The 25,927-nt window shown below is 39.2% G+C and overlaps 1 protein-coding gene across 9 annotated transcripts in view; it reads right to left on the minus strand.

Annotated features, from left to right (window-relative positions):
- nrxn3a (neurexin 3a) overlaps window positions 1–25,927 on the minus strand; it is a 213,450-nt gene that overhangs the window by 65,691 nt on the left and 121,832 nt on the right. For 8 of the 9 annotated variants that reach the window (XR_009791623.1, XM_061796051.1, XM_061796050.1 and 5 more), the window contains 8 exons: window positions 15,649–15,942; window positions 15,090–15,237; window positions 13,893–14,276; window positions 7,257–7,460; window positions 5,152–5,178; window positions 2,976–3,095; window positions 2,598–2,718; window positions 19–279 (listed from right to left, as the gene is read on the minus strand). Coding sequence is in view for 8 of the 9 variants with exons in the window: in XM_061796051.1 (XP_061652035.1) it covers window positions 19–279; window positions 2,598–2,718; window positions 2,976–3,095; window positions 5,152–5,178; window positions 7,257–7,460; window positions 13,893–14,276; window positions 15,090–15,237; window positions 15,649–15,942 (1,559 nt within the window). In the remaining variant the exon portion in view is untranslated. The remainder of the gene's footprint in view (window positions 1–18; window positions 280–2,597; window positions 2,719–2,975; window positions 3,096–5,151; window positions 5,179–7,256; window positions 7,461–13,892; window positions 14,277–15,089; window positions 15,238–15,648; window positions 15,943–25,927) is intronic. The other variant, XM_061796045.1, reaches the window with a different exon arrangement.

Consider the following 25,927-nt stretch of genomic DNA (forward strand, 5'->3'; position numbering starts at 1 on the left):
TAACATTTTCAGACCTACCCTTTCACCAGCTCTACAGCAATAAAATCACTCCCATCTCCTGAGTTGAATAGTATGAAGCCATCGGGGGAGGTGGTCTTGAACTGGAAGAAGAGGTGCATGGACGTGTAAGCCTGTAGGGTGGCCAGGCTTAGATAGCTACTCTTGGATTTAAAGGTGACTGGGTCAGCAATAATGGAACGTATCCCAAAGCGGGCATTAAGCTCGCAAAAATCAATGTCACCATTTTTGCACAGGTCAATGTAGAGCATGCCATTGAATCTGAAAAAGGAAAGGAACGAAACTTAGTAAAATATATGCATTTTTTAAATATATGTTTTTATGGAAAAATTATGTGAAGTGATGGAAAAGAAGAGAAATGTGATGATCATAGAACCAGGTAAGTCGACATCAATGATACACGTAATAACAAAGTGAAAAAAAGTAAGCTGTGTTGAGTTGTCTTTAGGTGAAGTGACTCAGCTTTACAGTAGTCAGCAGCCGTACTCAAATGGAGCACTGGGATAAGGAATAGAACATAAAAATATGGCACAATCAGAAACTCTGTGTGCTAAATCCAGAAATGAGTTCTGTATAAGATATTTGGTTGAGAACCTTTTTAACATGAATTATTGACAAAACCCTAGTAAGGTTTACTGAAAATGGATGAATGGATGGATGATTAACAAAGTGACAAATATTTAAGGTATATTTTGACTTAAAGGATGTCATTAAAAAATCTGCGCTTTATTCATTTAAAAGTTAAGTAATTACAGCAGTTATTTAAAGCATGCAGTGAATCTGCATGTCTAAATTAAAAGGAAAACTCTAAATTATCTCTTAAAATTAATGTTTCTGAAAAATATAATAATGTTTTTTAGAAGACTGCATGTTGTCCAAAAGTGTTTATTTATTTATTTTTTAAATCCTTTTTTACATCAAATGAATCCTACTACCATGATGCAATGACTTTAAAGAATTGTCGAATCAGCTTTTAAATAGAGTTACATCATATTATCGACCATAGCATGGATATACAGTATATATATTTTTACACAATTGACTACTGGACTGTTGTTTGAAATAGGGACCCATGGAACACAGGGGAGGGCTTCCAAATTCCTGAAAATACAATAATTTTAAGGTTCTGTTGCGATACTTCAGTTTTCCGATCTGGTAACACTGTACAGGGGTAATACCTCCATTTTAGAATTTAATGACTACTACGCACGATTCTTGAAGTTTATTTATTTTCAGTAATTCCTCCTATTCACGTCCCTGAATGCAACTTGTCTGTTGCGTCATCAAAATTAAGTGTGAGTAGGCAATTTGTTTTTAGGTTTTGTTACACAATGGTTAGTGCGTGTATTCTTTTTACATTTGTGTGACAGTCAAACATGCCATTAACATTGCCTGTACAATTAAGAAGAATTTAATTTTGATGACATTTTGATCCTGGATTAAATTAATAAAAATGTTAATTTCTTATTGGATTATTTTTTTCAAAATCTGACATCGACCTTTATCCTAGAACATATCGGGCTCTATTTTCGTTACCAGCATAAATCCAGGGCGGGAGCCGGATTGGACCGTGTTTCCTAATTTCCCAGATGTGCACAGCCGGCGTATTTTAAAAAAGGGGCGGTCTGCGCCATTGTGGGAGTGAACACAGCTGACTTCCTTCACCGCAAATCAAAGCGGCTATTCTCATTCCCTTTAAATGTGGCTCACTCACAGTCTCGCATGGAGACGTCTCTATGCGGTGTCACAACAGACTATATGATTCTGATGTTCTGATTCTGATATGAGCGGGTATCCTTATTAAATACAGTATCCAGCTCATACTGTATTTAATAAGGATGATAACCGCTGGCAACATTAGATAAAGTATGTCCACAGACCTCATGTATCTATCCCTGCCTCCGATCATTTGTGTGCCCCCCAATAGCTGTGCCGGCCAGTGGGATGATGACAATAATAATAGAAATAATATTAATAATACAGTAAAGAATGGATTTCTACAATGATTCAGAGGGTTCAATGCCCGCCGTTCACATATTTATGAATGCAATACATCTGACATCCACCATACATGTATGCGGAGCTAGTTTATCTGTCTCCCCATGCTCCGATCAAATTCACCAAAATCGCGTTAGCCCATTTGGGCAACTACGCCAGATTTAGACATGATTCCAGAATGTGTAAATTTAGACTGACGTTCTGCTGCCAGTCGCATTGGCTGGGCACATGTCAAAGGATACACCCTCGCTGTGCCGTTATGGTCAGCTTGGCTCATACCAGTCTTCCAAATTGGTAAACACGGACAGCGAGCCTTGCGCTTGCACAAAACTTTTAGGATTTTATGCTAAACCGCAGTGGGGCATTCCACAAAAATACAGCTCATTGTTTTGTAAATTCAGTAGCTCCATCTTATTTCCCTGTAATTTGACATTTTAAAATTTCGAAGAATCAACTTCACAGTCTACTTCAGCCACTTTGTTGGCTTTGTTTTGCTACACAACCATTCTGGAAGTCCGAAGAGGTGCCACTAACTTACAAACTGTATACAAATAGGAACAATTTCTGATAACTTTTAATACCTGAGGCTCTGCAGATGACCAATGAAGCTGGATGGGATGCTTGAAACAAATCTGCGCTCTGTCATGACGCCTGTTTCAATGTTGTGGAACTCCAGACGTGTGTGGTCACCCACCATTTGGCCTGAAGATGGGGAGGGCCAAGGGGATGGGTTGAAAAGAAAGACAAAAACAAAAAAAGAAAAGAGAACACTGTCTGACACTAACACAAAAGGGCTGATTTAAGGAGAAAATTAACAAAATTAGAGGGATGCAAGCTGCCACTCCTAATTACATGCCTGCAAGTTCGCTTTAAAGCAGAATTGCATCGGTACTAATGGTGGCAACATTTGGCGTAACAAGGTAAGAACAACATGAGCCCGCATTTATGCAGGTAAATACCTTCTGCTACATCATCATCAACGATTAGCTTGTAGGTTTTTCCGCGACGCACCACACGTACTGTATGCCATTCATTATCATTGAGCTTTTGCCCAGCATACAGCATCTCCGGTCCTTTGCCTGAGAACAATCACAAAGTTAAAGACATCCTGAACCCCAAACCAATCCTTTGGTTTCCCACCAATCCGGCTAAAGTGGCCGGAAATGCCTATAAAGCTAGCTTCCAGTCTAGTTGTGTGGGAAACAAAGGTTTGGTTCAATCACTAGAAACAAAATATATTTTAGGAAACACCTGCACCTTTACTTGATCAGTGATGGCTCTCACATACAGTAGTGTAACTAAAGGGTAGCTACTTTTCCACAATCACTGGCCTAAGATTTTAGTTCTGTCTTTATTACATATGAGGATGTCTACATTATCAATGTTGCTCATCTGGGTTAGCTTCCAAAAGTGCTCTTGTTCAGTCTACAAATAAGAACACATTTTCTAATGGTTTTGCACTTACTACAGTACATATATGTGCTTCTTAATCTGCAAAAAAAATCCTCCCTGACAGATTGCAGACAAATATTTTACTATGCAGAAGTTCATTCCAAGGCTGAAGTCATAATTTAAAATTATGAAAAGATTTATATCAAATACTACGCTCTAAAAAAAATAATAAAAAAATAAAATAAAAAACTTTCACAACTCATCTTCCACATTCTGCTTTAAAAGGGACATATTATGGAAATGAATAATTTGTTCTTGGGATTCTCAAGTGTGAAATTACACAACAAAGTAAAGTCACCGACTGTATTTCCGAAAATGTGTCTGTTCATTCTTAATTTTGCTGAAATGTAACGTCATGGGGCGTGGGGCTCGGGGCTATATGTGTTTCGTGATGTTTCCACCACATGAGACATATACAGTAAACACTTGTTTATGCCGGGGGTTATTCTCCAGAAACCCCCAGCAATAAATGAAATCTTGGAAGTAGCTCCCGATTATGTTATATTATTATATACATTTATAAGGTTCATATATCCAATTAATTGACAGTATGTGATACTGCACTCTACACAAGTACATGCCTATTAAAGGTAAGTGTGCTCTGTTTGAATGATGTGAACAACAGCTCATGCAGACATGGTGTGAACAGGCGAGTCCCTGCCTTAAGTTTTAGCACCTTTCCTCACACTGACAGTCCTGGCACTGTGGTCAGCAAAAAGCATTATGGGAATCCATAATTCATAGTGGTGACATTGACATTTGGTTGTCATTTTTAACAAAAACACTGTAGTCAAAAATCTAACTAAAACTTGCGTTTGTTCCAGTCGATATTGTTATGAGCGTGTGTATTAGCTATTCATTGTTGGTAAGGTTGGTATTTGTGAACTTATTTCATAAAACTGACTGTGGCTTGTGTTTGGAACAGTGGCTTTCTGGTCATATTCTTGGTATCCTCAAGTTCTCCATAATGTTTCTTTTCTGCTCAGAATAAGACCCCAATTTACCGTATGTGAATTATTGCTGCTCCATTAAAATCATACAGCCAATCAAGCTAAATGTATCAGAGATGTGCAGGTGAATAACTGTAATACAGTGACCTATAAAAAAAAAAATCTGCAATGCACTGAATCCACAATAAGTGAACTGCGATATAGCGAGGGATTACTGTATACTAAATGACACAATTTGGCAGTTTGTCGAATCATTGTGAATGTGAATGAAAATACAATCCTGTCTTTGTGAGGGTCTTGCTTTTTTTAGACCCGTTCTCAATCAACAAGTAGCCAACCTCTCACTCTGCCCCGAGTTGTCATGCTGTACTTAGCATTGGTTCAGCTAGAGGGGTGAGGGTGGTGGGGTGGGTTTGGTTGGTTGGGTGAGCAGTGGCTTTAAATGAGACAAGACTACCCCCTCAAAACAGGGTAATTTGAGTGAGGCAAATTAATAGGGGGTATAAAGTAAAGTATGCTGTAGTTTTTGATCCTTGACAAAAGCAAATCAGAAACACGCTATTAAGACACCTGGAAACTGTTTTAATAGTGAAAAAATGCTAAATATATCTCCTTTAAGAGAAAGTGGAAGGGGGTGCAAAAGACAAAGAAAAAGCAGTTTTCATACATTGCATCAACATGACCAACAAATCATCAACATAGAAAGCAAAATGAAACTTGAGTGGTAACTTACTGGAGTTACAGTTTATCCTGATACAGTCTAGATGGGGAAGAATAAATGACAGATGAAATTGCATCCTTCAAGGTTACAGCTGCAGACATCCAAAAACAAAAGTTCCACCCTTCCGGGGACGTACACATGGAGAAAGACGGCCATTTTATTACTCCCATAGTTATATGTAAGACATTATTTTTTCCTTAGACAAAGCCATAATTTAGAGAAAGCAATGCAATGTCTGTGTGTGTGAGTGTGTGTGTGTGTGTAGGTGTGTGTGCGTGTGTGTCTAGACATTTTTTTGTTGACTACTACTGCTAACCACAGTGTTTAAGTGTTACTGATTGAGGGACAATATTAACAGTAAAATGGCCACTTTTAGTACCAGCTGCATTCGATTTCCAACCCACAAAATCGGACATGGATTGGACTTTAATAATGAATTAAATTTGTGCGTCAATAGACTAACAGGAATTTGAAATTGAGAGTTATGGCAATTTTCCTATTGAAGCTTCTTTTAGCTGTCAGGATATTAAGGGTTGGTCACCATGTGGCTGATAGTTTCATGTGCCGTCAACCGCAACAGAAAAGTGGGAGCAAACAGCCACGATCCAGTCAGCACCAGCACCATGCAGAGGCACAGGACCCTGGCCATCATATCTGCCATTCTATAATATACTTATATATACCGGTACATAAATATACTGTGTGTGTGTGTGATGGGTGTGTGCATGTGTGTTTGTCTGTATGAAACTTTACTGGGCATCGGAAAATAATAGTTGTATATGTATAAATGTGTCTTGACAGAGAACTCAACATCTGCTATGATTGCATGATGGTACAACATAGGATTTTTATTAGTCATTGTGTGGATCCTGCAATTTGAGTTGTTTGACCAAAGGAAAAGGCTTGGGGTCACAGCCAGCTGTAGGTTTTGCTGGGCTCTGTTGTCGGGCTGTTCGCCTGACGGGCCGCAGGCTTAAGGCCTTTGAAGGGGTGAATACCATCTTTTGAGAAAGCTTAATGGAAAATGGTGTTGACAGCTACATATAAAACCAAAACTTCCACACACCATAGTCAGCAGATGACACAAATCACTCCAGAAAGGTGAAAGAGAAGATTTACTACACAACAGAATAATGTGAATGCAAATAAAAGTTTTGGTATCCTGTGGGTTAGTGGACATAACTTTATGGAAGTCACCTCTTAGAAAGTCTCAGCACATTTCTTTTCTAGGAATTTGGAAATTAGACTAAAGCAGGTGCCTCATCACAATCATCTGGAAATGTGTTTTTGTCCTCTTAGTGCTGTGACTTCCTGAAAAGATCTTTAAAGAAGATTATGGGTATTACTGTGGCTTGTGTTTTCCAGACATTGAACTGGAATGAAATGTTGTGATAGTGTAGCCTAAAACATCTTTAAATGTACAGTAGAACCTCAAAATTTAGAGAACATAACATTTGCCCAACATTTTCTGAAAATAATGTGCCTCGTGATGTCATGTGAGACATCCACATATCACGCAGCACCTTCGTGTGCCTCATGAGACGTCAGTTTAGTCAGAAGAACGTAAGAAAAAAAAAAAAAAAGCCGAATATGCACCAAGTTGCATGGAAGTAAGCTGACTCAAATTCAGAGTAGTAAGATTCCGGTATCAGCAGATGTGTCATTACTTGTTCTTAAAGATAAATGTTTTATTTTCATGTTTTGCTATTTTATTCTTATGCTTATATCACAGTTAATATTTTTTTTTTAAATGAGACGTGTGAGCTGCACATGCATCATTACTACTGAACCTTTTTGTTTGACATATGAAGAAATTATGGGTCGACCAGTGGCTCGGAATGGATTGTGGTCGGCCCTTGAGGTTCCACTGTAGTTGTACTCACGAAAACCTTTGATAGTTTTCATTTTGCATGAACTGCATTGACACTCATGCAAATTGAATAATGCTGCTCTGATTGAAGCTAATATGAACCTTAAAGGGATTCAAGTATGGTATCTGATGAGAAGCCGTACAAAAACGGTTGAAACGGTGCAAGGAGATATTAGCACTCAATGGCAAACCATCTCATGAAGAGAGTGGTGGTGTGGACACAGATGAAGAGGGGTGCCTACGATACCTAGATTGACCGTGAGTTTGACGCGGCCTCCATCCAATTCGAGCCTGAGCGTGTCGGCTGAGTCTCGGGAAGTGGTGGCCATAAGGATGCCATAAGCCCTCTGCGAGCGAAAACGTAGGGAGACATCCTCTGCTTCAGTGTGCATGACGGTTGGCATCACAACTTTCATATACATGCTCCCATCATAGGAAAGGATCGAAGCCTCTGAAAGAGAGGTTGACAGATGTGTTCAAAATGTTATTTTTCAGGTAGAGACAAAGTTAGTAGTATTCACTCGTGACACTTTTTCTCATTTGTTGGTTGATTCACTATTAGGTTATTCTTGTATTCACCTGCAAGAATTTACTCAAAACAACCATTTTACTAAATCACAAATATATGCAAATCCAAGTTTTTCATCCTTATTAGCTTAATTTGCTTATGTGGGTTTTCTCCAGGCACTCATGCTTCCACCTCCATTCCCAAAACATGCATGTTACGTTAATTGAAGATTCTAAATTGTCATGAGTGTCACTGGTTGCTTGTCCACAGTGCTGTAAAAAATAATTTGCCCCCTTCTTAAATTCTTGTTGGTTTCCATAATTTCCCCACTTTAGTATTTTAAGATCATCAAACAAATGTAAATATTAGTCAAAGATAACCCAAGGAAACATGAAATTCAGTTTTTAAATAGTGATTCTATAATTACAAGGAAATAAACTGTAAAAAAAAAAAAAACTAACACGCAAAAAAATAAATAAATAACTACCTAGTTATGTGTGAAAAGGCAATTGCCCCCCCCCCCCCCCCCCCTGTAAAATCATGAATTTCCTGTGTTTAATCACAGTTTTGGGAAAGCTGAGTTAATTTTCACTGACCACAACCAAGCCTGATTACCGTCACACCTGTTCAATCGAAAAATCACTTAAATAGAACCTGTCTGACAAAATGAAGTTGGCCAAAAGATCTCAAAAAGCTCCAAAAGAAAAAAAGATCCAAAGAAATTAAAGAACAGATGAGAAATAATATAATTCACATCTAGCAGTCTGGAAAGAATTACAATGCTAAAGCTTTAGGACTCCAGCTAACCATGGTGAGAGCCATTATCCACAAATAGAGAAAGCACGGAACAGTGGTAAACCTTCCCAGGAGTGGCCGGTTTACAAAAATTACATCAAGAGCAGAGCGACGACTCATCCAGGAGCTCACAAAGGAATCCAGGGCAACATCTAAAGAAGTGCAGGCCTCCCTTGCCTCAGTTAAGGTTTGTGTTCTTGACTCAACAATACTATGCTCGGCTCCTGCTGCTCACTGACAACCCAGACGCATTCTCACTGCCAAACTGTTCAGAATTGAACTGCCAAACCCCACTAACCCCGGACACAGCCCCCTGAATCCCTTTGCCCACCAGCAATTGTCTGCTTCAGACAATGCGATCACACAATAAACATTCCTTCACAAACTGCCCATTCTCTTGTCTCTGCATCTGGGTCCAACTCACATGCTCAGCCCTGACAAAAGTTTAGGTTTTTGGAAGGTGTGTGTCTCTTTACATTTGTATAAATACAACGCAGCATTTCAGAAAAAGAACATCGTACAAACAGTCAAATACCGTGGTGGCAGTGTGATGGTCTGGACATAGACAGCTTGCTGTGATTGATGGAACCATGGATTTTGCTCTTAACTTGAAAATTGTGAAGGAGAATGTGAGGTCATCAGTTCATGACCTCAAGCTGAAGCGCACTTGGGTTCTGCAGCAGGACAACGATGCGAAACACCAGCAAGCCAACTTCTGAATGGGTTAAAGAATAAAATAACGGTTTTGGAGTGGCCTAGTCAAAGTCCGGACTTGAATGCAATTGAAATGCTGTGGTATGACATGTTCAAAAACCCTCCAGTGTTGCTGAATTAAAACAATTTTGCAAGGAAGAGTGGGGCAAAATATCTCCACAGAGATATGAAAGACTCATTGCTAGCTATAGAGAATGCTTAATTTCAGTTGTTTAGGGGAGCCGTGACTTTTTCCACACAGGGCCAGCCAGTTAGCTTTGAATAGTTTTTTCCCCTCACTTAATGACCTGCATCACTTCAAAACTGCATTTCATGTATAGTTGGGTTATCTTTTATATTTACATTTGTTTGATGATATTAAAACTATGTAAAAACCCTAAACCGGCGTGTTTTACTACAGAACATTTCAGGGCAGGTCGCTGAAAGTCAGCCCTGGTTAGGCTAAATTAACTTACATAACGCCCTTCACAGGAAAAGGTGCTCCTTACTGAAGAGCGATTGTTGCTGTCTGTTGCTTTCGGACAACTCAAGGTATTACTCTGATGACACACGTGAAGTCACAGTGCACTCTGGTGGCCAAATAGTATTACTGCTGGTTGTTTTAAAATGAAGTACTTGGACTGGACATTATATAGAGGTCGGTTGCTGTCCAATGACACTATGTAGAGAAGCTAAGCGTTTTTTTTTTTTTTTTTTTTTTTTTTTTTTTTTATCACAAGCTCCACTAGAAAATTTTTCCATTGTTTTCTTTTCATGCCTGCTTCAGACTATTATGTTTTCCCTTCACATTATTTCCTTTAAGTAAATGTATCATACATAACATAATGCACAAAACTTGAAATGAATTTGCACTAAGTTGGAGAAATAATAGGGACACCCACACAAGCTCAGCTCTGGTACAAGAGGAAAATGAACAATTAGACATTTATAAAGCCAATAATGCTCAGTTTGTAAAACACAGACTGTCAATTAGATATGCATTAATTCAATCTTATGCTATTATTGTTGTTGTAATTTGAAGTGGTGTAAAACTACACTGCATCGTACTGCGGTATGACATTTCTGATAATTACATGTTTTTAATATTGACTAATGTAATGCATCAAAATGCATGACAAACTACATACATCTTCCGTTCCACTGATCCTCACTAGGCGAGGGCGTGCTGGAGCCTATCCCAGCTACTTCTGGGCGACAGGCGGGGTAAACCCTGAACTGGTCGCCAGCCAATCAGGGCAATCAGGCACGGGGAGAACATGCAAAACTCCACACAATTTTGAACCCCAGTCCTCAGAACTGTGAGGCAGATGTGCTTACCAGTCATACACCGTGACTACAATGGCAGAAAACATTCTTAGACTTAATAATAATCATATTACAAAATTTCATGCAAAGGGAGGGTGTGCACAACCTATATCAAATGGACCCACGTATTGTTGTCTTTTTAACGAGTAAAAATTAGATTCTCGGGGAAGTTAATTACAGGCCGCATGATAAAGAAAGAAAAAAAAACAGCCAGATTTAAGATGTGATATGATGGTGCAGCTATTATTTGGTATCCAAAAAAAAACTGGAACAATTCATGACTCTGAGGGAAGTTAATTAGTTTTCAACTCTGACCTTTTTTTAAAATCAATTCCATGGATACCTTGAAAGAAAATTGGTCAGCAGTACGGTGCAGCTGAGTATGATGAAGAAAGACAAGACAGGGGAGTCTGAACTGTCTCCCTACAACCTGTTATAGAATTAGCTCAATTACTTACACAGTACTTTATGACTACCTCTATAACAGTCATCACTGATTCTGTCAGTTGTATACAATTATACCTAGCTGTTTTGGGTTTTATACAAGGTGTACAGTGTGAGAACCAATGCGGACAAAAAATGTGGAAATTGATTGGTTGCTAAAGGACCACTCTAATGCTTTGAACAATGACAAAAAAATCCCCCCAAAATAGACTCAGTAGTAATTTTAGCCTCATTTGATGATGACATATTTGATTGTCAACCAGATTCTGGCACGCCCACGTTTAAGTCGAAACCTGTTTGAACCCGCTGACGTCAGCGAGGGACGACGACCGCATTTCCTTATTAAACTAGTACATGTTCTGCAGTGTGATTGTTGCCTATATTGAAAGCCTGTATGTTTGTTTTAGACAATAACAAGTGAAAATAGTGAGGTTAGATTGATTTGAGTAGGCTTTTTTTTTTTGTTAACATGGATCGCTGTAATGCTTCACTGCAGAAGGAAGCCAGCTGCACCAGTTGAGTGCAGGCAGATTCATTTCCGCCTATATACACTGGTTTAAGTCAGCTCATTGTATTTACTGCATTACTCACCTTGAAAAAAACAGTCTGGAAAGATGATGTGTCGCGTGACTGTGGCGGACATTGATGGGCAATGACACCAATAACCATTATGAATTAGCAATTTTTTCAGCACATTAAATTAGTGATTGAACACAATTTTGGGAGGCTGTTGTGTTGATTTGTGTTGTTGTGTAACGGTATATGATTGCAATATAAGGTACTGTATAATAGCATCTTAAAGAAGCGGTGTTTGAAAACTCAGGCAAGATGGTGGTTTTGTTTGTTTGTTTGTTTTTCCTGAACAATTGTCATATTAGAGATAGAGGGATTCTGCCTGACAGCGAAGATAATTAGAGTATACAGACCCTTTTCAAAAAATTTTAATATCATGGAAAAGTTTATTTATTACCAGAATTCCATTCAAAAAGTTAAACTTTCATAGATTATAGATTCAAGGCCCAGAATTTAAACAATTTAAAGTATTTATTTGTTTATTTTTACATAATTTGGGCTTCCAAACAGGTGTTTGTCTTTTTTGCCACCTGTCCCAGCTTTTTTGGAATGTGTTACAGCCATAAAATTATAAGTTAATGATTATTTGCTATAAAAAAAAAATTATCAGTTTGAACGTATTCAATTAAATATAGATTGAACATGATTTGCAAATCATTCTAATCTGTTTTTTTTATGTTTAACACAATGTCCCAACTTCATTGGAATTGGGTTTGTAAGTGTGTTTAAAAGATTTAACAATCATGAAATTATCACAATGACATTTAAAAGTAGATTTTCCAAAACATTTTGTCATGTATGTTAAAACTGTCTCGATGACCCGACAATGGAATGTTATTAAAATGTATCTTTTGAAAAATCATTCATCTCTAGCCCCAATTTCTGCCTTTAATTTAATTTTAATTATTATTTTACAACTGGTCACGGCACAACAAGAATAGCCAATACGAGACTGTAGCGAATGGAGGTGTGACTAAATAGTGTGTCAATCATTTGGCCGCGCGCACCGCCGCACACACAATCTCACTGGGACACACAGTAGCCTCTTGCAATAGAGACTAATATAGTTTGTTGGCCGAATTGTTTAACTCCAGTTAGCAACAAAAGTTAAAAAGAATGAATTGGAGAGCTCTCAGCACAAATCAAGTGTAAACATATACAGTGTAACTGTGGTGTGCTATACACGGATGGCAGCACATTTCTGGGCTTGGAAAAACCAAGCGTTCTCACAGCTTGTCAGGTAAGTTGATCACCTCTCTTATATTTTTAAGTGATAGTACATTGCATAAAATACAATATCAAATCGGTAATATTTTGTGTTTGTTCAAGTTCTTAAGCCATGCTAGCAATGTAGCTGCCATGCACGGTACCATAGTGAGCTGGAGCTCGTTTCTTTGGGCAGAGACGAGAGGCGGTGGGGTTGGGGTGTGGACTGAAGCAAGGCTACATTCAAATCTTGCTCGCAGTTTGAACACTGCATACGCTGCTTTTAACTAAGCAAGAGAGGTGAACCACATAAGGGCAGTAGTAAACACTGCACAAACATTGTGTCGTGTCCTTCAGAATGAGTATTTACTCAGGCACACATAAGGACAATCTGGCTGTTTTTGTCTCTTTTTCCCCCCCTTCCTGACCAAGCATGTCAAACGCCAGACTATCTTGTTTTATAAGATTCCACCCATCCATTTTCTGAGCCGCTTATCCTCACAAGGGTCGCGGGAGTGCTGGAGCCTATCCCAGCTACCATCAGGCAGTAGGCGGGGTACACCCTGAACTGGCTGCCAGCCTATCGCAGGACACACATAAACAAACAACCATTCGTGCAAACATTTAGCAATTTAGAGTCTTCAATTAACCTACCATGCATGTTTTTGGGATGTGGGAAGAAACCGGAGTGCCTGGAGAAAACCCACGCAGGCACGGGGAGAACATGCAAACTCCACACAGGCGGGGCCGGCGATGGAACCCTGGTCCTCAGAACTGTGAGGCAGACGCTCTAACCAGTCGTCCACCGTGCCGCCATTTTATAAGATTATCCCCCCAAAAAATTGCCTTGGATCTGTGATGTGTTAAGATATACCCTGATAATAGGGTCTGAAACGGCTCTTAAATACTGAACGTGTCTGACAGTTTTTGTTTTTGCAAGATCACGTGATCACGCGAGATCTCTGCTTCTGAGAACTTGAAGAGAACTAGATCAGCAGTGGAACAGAATCCTAATGTGTGTGGTGTTCTGTGTTAAGATTATCAGAACACACCACAAAAAAATATGACCCAAACTGTTAAATGCCATTTTTTTTCTTTATCTTTATGTGTGGGTTCAGTAACTGATAAAAAAAAAAAAAAAAAAAAAAAATCCTGATGCGTGTAATAGAAGAACAGACAACTGTTGATATTTTTCAAATGCCCAGCACAAGAAGCATGCGAACATTTTTTGTATTTTGTGTAATTCCTTACACTGTACTCACGTTCCCTTTTAGTTTTGTATTTATAATGCATTGTAAAAGAGATGAAAGCGCTCAGACACTCATCACAAATATTTACCTCTCTCACAAGTGCGGGACCAATAACCAGTGCCGGTGCAGTCACAGATAAATCGATTCCAGCCTTCTTTGCAGGCACCTCGGTTCTTGCAGGGGTAACTCTCACACTGTTTGCCAGGTTGCTTGTTGCAGGAGGGCTTAATCCCGGCACCATTTTGTGCTTCAGCAATCTGACGGATGTCTTTGCTTCGACCATCAATGAAGAGATCACGGATGCAGCCTACGTAGCCATAGTTAAGCATTGCTGTCCAGAGCTCAGTCGGCAAAATTAGGTTCGTGCGATCAGTGGGAAGACCCCCCAAGTACATATCGCCTTCCAGGTCTAGGATTTCACTCTCACCACTTGCTGTGAATGGTGTCCTTCTGCTGTTTACAGAGATGGTGCCTGTAATTGGTATGGAGTGGACATCAGAATTAGGGTCACCTTAAGAGATAGTTTGTTTCCAAATTCAGTAGTCACTATAAATCAACAAAAACAACTCACTGGCCATAATGTACTTTTTACCTGCCAACTTGTTTTGTTTTTGTCCAAAAAAATTTTATATTGGGATCCCATATTAATTGCAGGACAAAGCAAAACATTTTTATGTGTATGTGTGTTTTATACTGGGTTGTTTAACTTGTCTTTTGTTGCACTGGGACATCTGTAACAGAACCTTAATTCGCATTTGTGCGCCAGTGTCATGTGTAGTTGCCACTCCACTTATGATTAGTAAGTAGCTCTTTGACTAGTAACTGTACCAAAGGCAGAATATTTTATTGTTTTTATGTTTTACAGTGATTAACATCTTCTTTGCCTTACGTGACCAGAACGTTATAAGGTAAGTTGCATTAAAATTCACAGACATAATACTTATTCAATCAGTGGTTAACTTATTTTTTAACTTGTACAACAGTTCAAATTAATGAATATATCTAGTTAATAAAAAAAGTTATGATGGAATTATTTGAACCCTGGACCATTGTCAGGACAGTTTTCCAGGTGTGCCAATACTGTAAAACTGTCTGAGTTGTTCTGGAGTGGTTGCCCAATCTGATGCGGCACTAAATTTGCACTCAAAATTGTACCATAACACCACTTAGACAAAACATGACACATGACAATGCATACAACATACAACATAGTTAAATTACATTTAGTTGTATTTAATGTCATGTGCAAAACAATAATTTACCAAGTTTTGTTGACAGAACTGACCTGAGCGGCCATCTCTCTGGATGTCCACATGATACCAGGCGCCGTCATTGACCTTTGTTTGAGTGGCCTTCACCTTTATTGTCCCTGAGCCCATGTCCAACAGCAGGTACAAACTTCCATCCAGCAGCTCAACAGCAAAGAAATCCACCTGGAAAAAATTATATTTTTTCAAATGACATCAACAGACATCTTTATCGAAATCAAACTAGGTCTTCCTTTTAGTAATGTAATGTTTTAATTATTCCGTTTATGGCTTTCTCCAACACTGTGTTAGAATACAGGCAGTGTCAATCAGATAACAGGTGCAAATAAGATTACAGACGCAAATAACAAATCTTGCAAACGCTATATTTCTTTGTGGGAACAGTTTGGGCAAGGCCCTCTTCTATTCCAGTATAACTGTGCTCCAGTGCACAAGCAAATGGTCTTTGAAGGCATTATTGGAAGCCTTTGGTGCAGAGCCCTGACCTTGACCCCCATCGAGCACCTTTGAAATGAACTTGAGCACATAATTAAAGCATTGCCTCCCGTCCAACCTTAGTTATACAGAAGGCCTGACCTTTGTGTTCTTCTGGCTACGGGCTGCATCTTTGCGCTCTTGTGGTTTGCCATGGGTGAAGAGGATGAGGCCATTAGGCTCTGTAGTGCGAAAATCAAAAGAGATGGATCCCATCCGCTTGGTATTCCACTTGGGTAAGCTGATATAGGCCTCTGGAGTCTCAAAAGAAATGGGGTCCAGCGTGGCCACATTTTCACACTTGTAGGACACCTCGCCCTGAATCTTCATCTTGGGGTCAACGATCCGAGCAAGTCGAGACAACTCAAGGCGGATGTCATTGTTCTTGTACACCACCTGTTTAAGAAAGAAGAAAAATGTACAATGTCAGTTTTGTTGAAGATTTCCTTTATTGTCATTTTTGACTAAAATATACTGTATTTGGATAATGCTTGGATATCCACAGACATGGAACCTTTTTTCTATACCGCTTATCCTTTGCAGGGACACAGGGAGTTAGCTGATTGTGGGCAAAAGGCAGACTACATCCTGGACTGGTCACCACTCAGTCAGTCACAGGGCACATACCTGTATGACAACCATTCACTGTCACAATTACATTGCCACTGGGAACTTAACCCAAGTTGCCTGCACCAGTCACACAAATGTGGCACTACACAATTAGCGACTCAAATGTAAGTCCTGTACCAATAAAATACAAACCTCACCAGGCACATGCACAGACATTTTTGGGGTAGGTGCCTAAGCCAAAAAAGGTCGGCAATCACCAAAATCAATAATTAGGAAAAAAAAAAAAAAAACTAGTATATATTTAACTGATGTATTTATTTCTGTTAACACAGCCAATAATACCACTATTAACAAACGTCAGGTTTTTGTGACACACAAAAAGGAGACCAAGATAACTCATTAAAAAAAAAATCCACTATTAGTTAACCTATAACCTTTACAACTCCATTGAAAAAGAACATTTAGAGATGGGAAGTAAAAATAACAATGTGATAATGTGGTTGCAAAAGTGCACACATCCTCTTATAAATGGGGATTTTGCTGTGTTCGTAATTTAGCAATCACAATTAAACTCATGTTAAATGGGGGTCAGGACACACCTGCCACAATTTAAAGTGCCTCTGATTAACCCCAAATAAATTAACGTACAATTCTCCCAAGAAAAAATGCCACTCAAATCTCAAAACACTTTGGTTAGAAATGATGATAGAGAGGGTAATTTCTATTCATTGTTTTTTAATATTGATGAATGAAGAACAAAAGGCTGCAGCAAATAAGGGAACTTTTTTCATCCAGGGAAAAAGGGCAGATGCTTGAGCACCACTTGAGGTGTATGTGTGCATGTGCCCAAACTGCAAATAAATAAATATACAAATAAACAAAATCATGTGAAGACAGCTGTAGATAATTGCATATATACTGTTTACTATTCTACTTGAAATGAAAGTTCCCTGATTATTTGACTGAATAGGAACAATCACATTTGTTCTATCTTTTGTTTTCATTATCAAAATGACTTTTGTGATTAAGCTTTATATAATAAAAGGGCTCTTGGTGACCAAATATTTTTGTACAACTCTGCGTAGGACATCACATCCATTTTCTCTGTCTACAACACAGAATGAACCACAAAGGAATAAAAAAATAGCCTTTTGTTCAACATTCATATCGAGATAAAATTCATATCAATCTCAAAAGTAAGACTGGGATATTCTCATGTAAGAGAAATTGTCCATCCAATGAAGGAAAACAAAAGAATGAAAACATTAATTGGCCAATCTTTTATCACAGCAGTTCTAAATGCTGTCAATAACAATGGGAGGATGGAGTCATGGAAAGGGGTGTGTGTGCAAATTGAAATCTACTCAAGTGGAAAATTAAAGTCTTTTTTTCACCTCTAATTCTCTGGACAGAGTAACTCTTTCTGTCTGGAGATATTTTGGTCACAGGCATACAAAAAACAAACATTCACTCATATATATATATATATATATATATATATATATATATATACATAATTGTTTTTTTTGCCCAGGGTTCTGTCTGAGTAGGTAGAGTAAGGGGCTGAGATTATCAATAATCCACCATCAGATTTAACAGTAAATTAAATCATCCCTTGAGGTGCCTGCGAACTGGATAGGAAATTGTAGTTTTCTCATTTCTTGCCTGTGTTTGTAGTAATTATTTCGCTTTTTGTTTCATTCTTCCACTCTCAACTCTCTCCTCTCATCCGTCAACATTCTGTCCCTCCAACAGCCGCAAACCTCAGCCATGCTTTCTGCTCCTCAGATTGAACATAATTACTTGGGGCCATTTGAACAGCTGCAGCACTCTGTACGGATTTTAAAATCAAGACCTAAATAAGACTGACAGTTTCAACACTCAACCTCAGGAAAACCATGTGTGACAACAATGGCTAATATAGTCTATAATACAGTCATCATCATTTCTGCAAGATGTTTTTGTTTCACAGTTTAACATTACTACAAATGTAGTACATATATATACTATTTTAGTGCAATTAAATGTAGTCCAAACATGCATATAAAAAAGTGAATAAATACTTTCAGGTCATCTGTTGGTTCATATGTCTGTGGACATATGTAAAAATAGCAAGTAGTTGTTGAAAAGATGCTAGTCTGCTTCCTGGCCACTGTCGAGGTGTCCTTGAGCAAGGCACTAACAACACCCCCCTCAAGTGGTGCAGCATTGTTTGCGTGCCCCTTTTACTTTGCTTCTTGTATGCCTGCATGTCTGTGATCTGGTTCTCTGTGTGGTGTGCAACACAAAAAATATAAAATTAGATTTTCATATTTGAGTGTGTACGGAAATGTTTGACCTTGAAGGTTCCACTGTGGATCCCTTAAAAAGTTAGAACTGGCTATATACCTTTTAATGCACGGTAGTAACTTGTATTGTAAATTTGTATTTGAGTTGGAACTGTGTGCTTGTTACACTGTATGCCTTTTGATGTGGAAATAAATATCTTTTGATGTGGTAATAAAGATTGGTTTTGTGTTAATATAATGCCAAAGCATTCTTAAACTTTGTTTTACACATGTACAGCTCAGTAGGATCTAATCAAAAATATTAAACTGAACTTTCAAAAATTTTTAAACTAAAAACATGGATGGATGGACACTTGGATGGATGAACATTCTAACACAATCATCTGTGGAGCCCATTAAAATAATTGTAAACCGAAACAAAGATGGCTTAACTCTGTGTGAGAAAGTGCTGACTCATATCCTTCAAGATATAATATCATATATATAACAACACATTTTAGTTTGAGGCCAATAAGTACATAACCTGCAGGCTTTATCACACTGACCCCAACCGACTGCAACACACCAGTCCTCGTCATTGCTATTTCTTTATTTTTATACAGAGGGTCTATCATCTATATTCTGGAACTGCAGGCAACATACATTGGAACTAATCACAATGGTCATTGAATTGTATGCATGGTTCTAATCTCCCCATTTAGTACTGGTAATACCTTGCTTGATCAGTGCATTGTACATAGGAGCACTGTAAATTTGTCATTAATATTGCAAGAAATATACCTCTTTGGTGGGAATGATGAGTATGCTCGTGCAATACAAATATGAGAGATACGTTCAGCACTGTGACTGTATTGAGTGAGATCAGCAGTTAGGGTTTTGCTTTTCTTTAGTGCTCAGTCCTTTGTGTTTCTGATAGTCTACTGCTGACCAAGTAAAAGGACTACATGTGAAAGGTAGAGGGGGCGGGGAACGTGGGGGACCTGGTTGGGGGTACTGGGAGTAGTCACAATTACAGCAATTATGTGTTATTGTAGGCCATTATGCATTTTGTAGGCACTAAGATGTAGGCTTTCTCTGTAATTGCTGGCTTATGAAAGGCATAATAATCGTGGGCCAGCCAGCCGAATGGGCTACCTAGGGCAACCAGTGTTTGGTGCCATGGTAACAAAACATTTTTCGATAATGCCACTCTGGATGGCAAGGACAAGAGCATTGCAAGCAGGCAAATTAGCCCCATAATGGTTGGGGTGCAGGATGAGAGGGTGTGACAGTGGAAAATGATTGCTGGTGAGTGCTGAACATGTATGAAACTGTGCTAGGGAAAGTCCCTGCACGGTTCGAAGGAAATGATATAAATCTTCATGGAAGATGACATAAGATACTAAACACTCACAAAATATGCATGTATAACAATGGATTGGTGTCATTTCTTAACAAGATTATACTACGGAGGTTTTCCAAATTATTTGGGCTCCCAGTGCCTTGCTCAAAGCACTTCAGGGTTCAATATACATTGTGTTCCAAATGATTATGCAATTAGGAATAAAGTTGATTAAACATTTGAGGTTTTGTCTTTCTCAGGAAGTTTCTCAGACAAGTTGGACAATTTATCTCCCAATTGAGCCTAATAAAAGGAAAATTACTTGAGGATGTTCCACATTATTAAGCACATCACAGAATATTTGCGTAATGTTTCCCAATATGAACAAAATCTGTGATGTGCTTAATAATGCGAAAGAAGGCTCTTTGAGCAGATGAAAAGCATGGAATAGTCCAATACCTTATGAAACACATTGAAACACTGGATATTTGAAGAAAATCATTGTAGCTGTTAAGTTAATTGCCTGTTACTCAGAAAGGAAACGGGCTTGTTCAGATAAAGGCATATTAAAAAAGTTTCTTTGAGGCAAATGTATCATTTTAAGGGAACAGCTGTTAAAAAGAAACAGATAAACCAGAAACGAGGTATAAAATTCCACTCTTGGTTGTTTTTTGTGTGTGTTCTGAGTTTAAGTAAACCTCTGTCATCTAAAACTCAAAATTTCATAAAAGTGTTGCAACCTTCAGATTACGAGAGTGATGAAAAGGTTTCTTGTCATTTCTCCTAAAGTTTATGCTTATATAATTGCTAAAAAGTGACGTGGTGCCCGTTCCGAGACATTAGTTTGATTTTAACAATTAAATTTAAAATTACGATAAACCGGAAGTAACAATACACCAAGGTCACAATTCGACACACATCACATGTTCTGACCCACGGTTCGATGTTTCAATTTTTTTATTGGGGGGGGGGGGGGGGGGGGGGGGGTAAACAAAATAAATAAAAAGAAGAGATTGTAATAAAACAAAAACAAAAACAAAAAAAAAATTGCTATTTATTTATGACACTTAATTATGCATGATTGTAACAAATATATTTATAATAATAATAGTCTCAGGCCTGTGCTGTAAACAAGAAATTAAACAACTAAATATGTAAAAACAAAAACTTTTCTCCAACAAAATAGCTACTGTTTAAAATAATGAGAACTAAATGACACTGTAGAGTTTAGGAAATAAACTTACTGTCTGTGCCACAAACTGCAACAACGTAAACATTGAGTTAACACCGTAACAGACTTCCTATCGGTGCTGCAACGCAGAAATAAAAAAAAACAAAATAGGGAAAAACAAAACGCAACTTTTCTCTAAAAGGAGTCGTGACAGCCCAGCGCTCTCCACGCAGCCAGGTTAACAACGGTGTGGACAAAGTACACACTACACTACACTGCAACACTACACTACAGGTGTTACAGCGGTGTTGCAAAAGGCATGTGATGGAATGCGCACAATAATAGTGACCTGGAATAAAGTACTGATAGAAATTACTGGCTTGCATGCTTACACAACACTGCATACACTTTTGTTTGATACATCCCATAACAGATACACATTCAGATATCCTTATCAACATGCAGATTGTATAATTCCATTACACTTAGTCGCACCGACACAATAAATGCACAACATAATCAACGTAGGGTGCGTTGGGAAGTTCACTGCGGGCGAGCTATCCGCACCCCGGAACCTTCGGTAACTCAGAGCATTGTTAATGTGTGTGTGCCACTTGATACTAGTAAAACAGACACATTCAATATGGCGGATGTACTGACGTATCCCTACCAATAGCCAACACATTTACTAGTAAAGTTATTGAAAGTGGAGCACGCTCTGCCTCTGGGTGCCGCGGTCTCGGGGCGCGATGGGAGCATTGGACTAAGTTGCCGGACCCCAAACACTGAGGCGAAGCTAGGATTGGTCCGAGGCTGAATGACATTGGGATGGGAAGCAGTTTTGTCCATGAAACAAGAAGTTTGACTATGTATTTTCGAATAAATTGTTAAACTTTTCAACCGGCCTAATCATTCAAGTATTACCTCGATCAGAATAAAAGAACCAGGCAATACAGGTTTGTATGGTCGGCATGTTATACCCGGACTGCAACTTTTCTTTCTAGGCTTATGTTTTATCGAATTAACTTCAAAATAATAATAATAATTATTATTAGTATTACGTTTGGTAGCACTGTGAGCTCATGTGGCTGTTTGTTGAATGGAGGAACACAGTTGAACGCCGCCTTATATATATACGGCGTCTCCCAGCATAGTTAAGCAGTGGTGTGTTTTAAAGGTTGTGTGTTTAATAATGGAAATTGTTTTTTTTTTGTCGATGTCATTGTAGCACAGTAAGGTACCGTACTGTTTGGTACATGTTTAGCTAATCATGCGCCTTAGGAAATATCCACCTTGAATGAGGGTGTTCCAGGTTGGATGTTTCTGGTAAATTTCATTTTACACTACCATGTTCGAATGCGGCGGCACGGTGGCCGACTGGTTAGAGCGTCAGCCTCACAGTTCTGAGGAGCGGGGTTCAATCCCCGGTCCCGCCTGTGTGGAGTTTGCATGTTCTCCCCGTGCCTGCGTGGGTTTTCTCCGGGCACTCCGGTTTCCTCCCACATCCCAAAAACATGCATTAATTGGGGACTCTAAATTGCCCGTAGGTGTGAATGTGAGTGCGAATGTTGTTTGTTTGTATGTGCCCTGCGATTGGCTGGCAACCAGTTCAGGGTGTACCCCGCCTCCTGCCCGATGATAGCTGGGATAGGCTCCAGCACTCCCGCGACCCTAGTGAGGAGAAGCGGCTCAGAAAATGGATGGATGGATGTTTGAATGCTATTTCTTGTTCTACTTCTTTGAGGTTTTTGGCTACCAACGAACACACTCAAAATCTTTTAAAAATGTTTTTTGCGTTCAGCTTTTATTCATTCATTCATGCAACATCCATTCCACTTATCCTCACTAGGGTCGCGGGCATGCCGGAGCCTATCCCAGCTGAGTCTGGGCGAGAGGCGGGGGTACACTCTGAACTGGTCGCCAGCCAATCGCAGGGCACATCGAAACAAACAACCATTCGCACTCACATTCACACCTACGGGCAATTTAGAGTCTTCAATTAACCAACCATGCATGTTTGTGGGATGTGGGAGGAAACCGGAGTGCCCGGAGAAAACCCACGCAGGCACCCATGCAGAAAACCCATGCAAACTCCACACAGGCGGGGCCGGGGAGTGAACCCCGGTCCTCAGAACTGTGAGGCAGATGTGCTAACCAATTGCCGTGCCGTGCTGCCGTTGACTTTTTAGTTCTAGTTTAATTTATACACTTATACATACACTAGTCACAAAAATTTGGGCCAGGATGAACCTAAAATGTACTATAACCTTAACAGGTGAACTTAATTTGACCTTCTATAAACTTTTGAATACACTCGTCCAACTGTTGACTATTTCTGAACTTTTTGCACAACTTGCTGTTTTCTGACAAGGAGCTGAATAGAATACACAACACGAGTGTTTGATCCACGAATCGAGCTATACATAGTACAATTAGAGGGGGAGGGGCACGGGAAGGGGTGGGGGGTGATACTTCCCTCATCACTTTCTGAATCTGTCCCTCCCCCAATCCCCCACAGACACACACCCCTTTACAGGCATTGAAAACGAATTCAGTTTTCACATATAACCCATTTTTTGAGCTGGCCTTGAACACATCATGGGCAGTCGCCGCACAGATGATCGCACACACTCACAGGAGAGTAGTCTAAATTGTTTTGTGGAGTCAAACCCCACTTTATACTATCACTCATTGCAAGTCTAGTGCCACCTCGCTTCTCCTGTTTCAACCACACAGTGACCAGCATTCTCTGTTGGCACCCGAAAAAGACGACACCGTGCCAGGGCTCTTGTTTCAAACCTTCCCCAAGGTGATTGGTTGAGTGACGAGCACGCTGCACAAGACCTCGACAATGAGGTTCCTCCCACAGTAGCATACTATGAACACCCATACTTTGAACACCACGTGTATATACTAGAAGCATACACAACAATGTTTTTCTGCAACGGTGATGTATTGCTTGAGTTCAGTAGTTCTACACAATAGATTTTTATGATAATTATTTATCTTGGATAATCCTATTTTCTTGCATGTCTCTTGTTATATATGTTCATCTTTTTATTTACAAATCCTTAAACACTGTGGCGACATGAATGTTACAATGCATGCTGGGAATTTTGGGTATGTTTCATTATTCTTCTATCCAATGAGTTAAAAGATACAATACAATATATGATATCCAAATATGATTTGTTCAGTGTGCAGACTAGACATATTTACAGTGGGTATGGAAAGTATTGAGACCCCCTTAAATGTTTCACTGTGTTATATTGCAGCCATTTTCTAAAATCATTTTAGTAAATTTTTTTCCTCATTCTTGTACACACAGCACCCCATATTGACAGAAAAAAAGCAGAATTGTTGAAATTTTTGCAGATTTATTTAAAAAGAAAAACTGAAATATCACACAGCCATAAGTATTCAGACCCTTTACTGTGACACTCGTATATTTAACTCAGGTGCTGTCCATTGCTTCTGATCATCCTTGAGATGGTTCTACACCTTCATTGGAGTCCAGCTGTGTTTGATTATACTGATTGGACTTGATTAGGAAAGCCACACACCTGTCTATATAAGACCTTACAGCTCACAGTGCATGTCAGAGCAAATGAGAATCATGAGGTCAAAGGAACTGCCTGAAGAGTTCAGAGACAGAATTGTGGCAAGGCACAGATCTGGCCAAGGTTACAAAAATATTTCTGCTGCACTTTATGTTCCTAAGTGCTTCTCCCAAATACTGAGCAAAGGGTCTGAATACTTAATGCTGTGTGACATTTCAGTTTTTCCTTTGTAATAAATCTGCGAAAATTTCAACAATTAAATTTTTTTCTGTCAGTATGGGGTGCTGTGTGTACATTAATGAGGAAAAAAAATGAAATTAAATTATTTTAGCAAATGGCTGCAATTTAACAAAGAGTGAAAAATGTAAGGGGGTCTGAATACTTTCTGTACCCACTGAATATTCCGAACATGTAAACCCTTATACAACAGTGCTAAATTTCCCACCTGACATCTGTAAAAAAAATTAAATTTAAAACTTACTCAAAGAATATGTCGTCAATTTCTGAAAATAATACTAATACAAACTAGCCTTCCTTGTGCATGCTGGAAAATCAAAATGTTCATCTCCCCCATGCATATATTCAGCTGATTTATTATAGCCCCAACTATACATTCTTAGACCTTTACACTGAAGAAAAATAAAAATGCAACACTTTTGTTTTTGCTCCCATTTTTTGTGAGCTGGACTCAAAGATGTAAACCTTTTTCTACGTACACAAAAGGCCATTTCCCTCAAATATTATTCACAAATCTGTCTAAATTTGTGTTAGTGAGCATTTCTCCTTTGTCGAGATAATCCATCCCACTTCACAGGTGTGGCATATCAAGATGCTGATGAGACAGCATGATTATTACACAGGTGTGCCTAAGGCTGGACACAATAAACGGCCACTCTGAAATGTGCAGTTTTGCTTTATCGTGAGGTCTGGGGGTCAAAAAAGCAGTCAGTCTCTGGTGTGACCACTATTTGCCTCACGCAGTGCAACACATTCACACTCCTTCGCATAGAGTTGGTCAGGTTGTTGATTGTGACCTGTGGAATGTTGTTCCACTCCTCTTCCATGGCTGTGCGAAGTTGCTGGATATTGGCACGAATTGGAACATGCTGTCATATACGTCGATCCAGAGGGGACTACGCTGGCCATGCAAGAACTGGGATGTTTTCAGTTTCCGGGAATTGTGTACAGATCCTTGCAACATGGGGCCGCGCATTATCATGCTGCAACATGAGGTGATGGTCGTGGATGAATGGCACAACAATGGGCCTCAGGATCTTGTCACGGTATCTCTGTGAATGTAGTCAGTTTAATGTTACTTTACTTACAAAATGGAATCAATAAAAGGCACCTGTGTTCGTTGCGCATAACATACGCCTGCCCATAGCATAACCCCATCGCCACCATGGGCCACTCGATCCACAACGTTGACATCAGCAAACCGCTCACCCACACGACGCCACACACGCTGTCT

Source organism: Phyllopteryx taeniolatus, chromosome 13 (genome assembly GCF_024500385.1).
Source record: "Phyllopteryx taeniolatus isolate TA_2022b chromosome 13, UOR_Ptae_1.2, whole genome shotgun sequence".
Taxonomy (NCBI): Eukaryota; Metazoa; Chordata; class Actinopteri; order Syngnathiformes; family Syngnathidae; genus Phyllopteryx; species Phyllopteryx taeniolatus.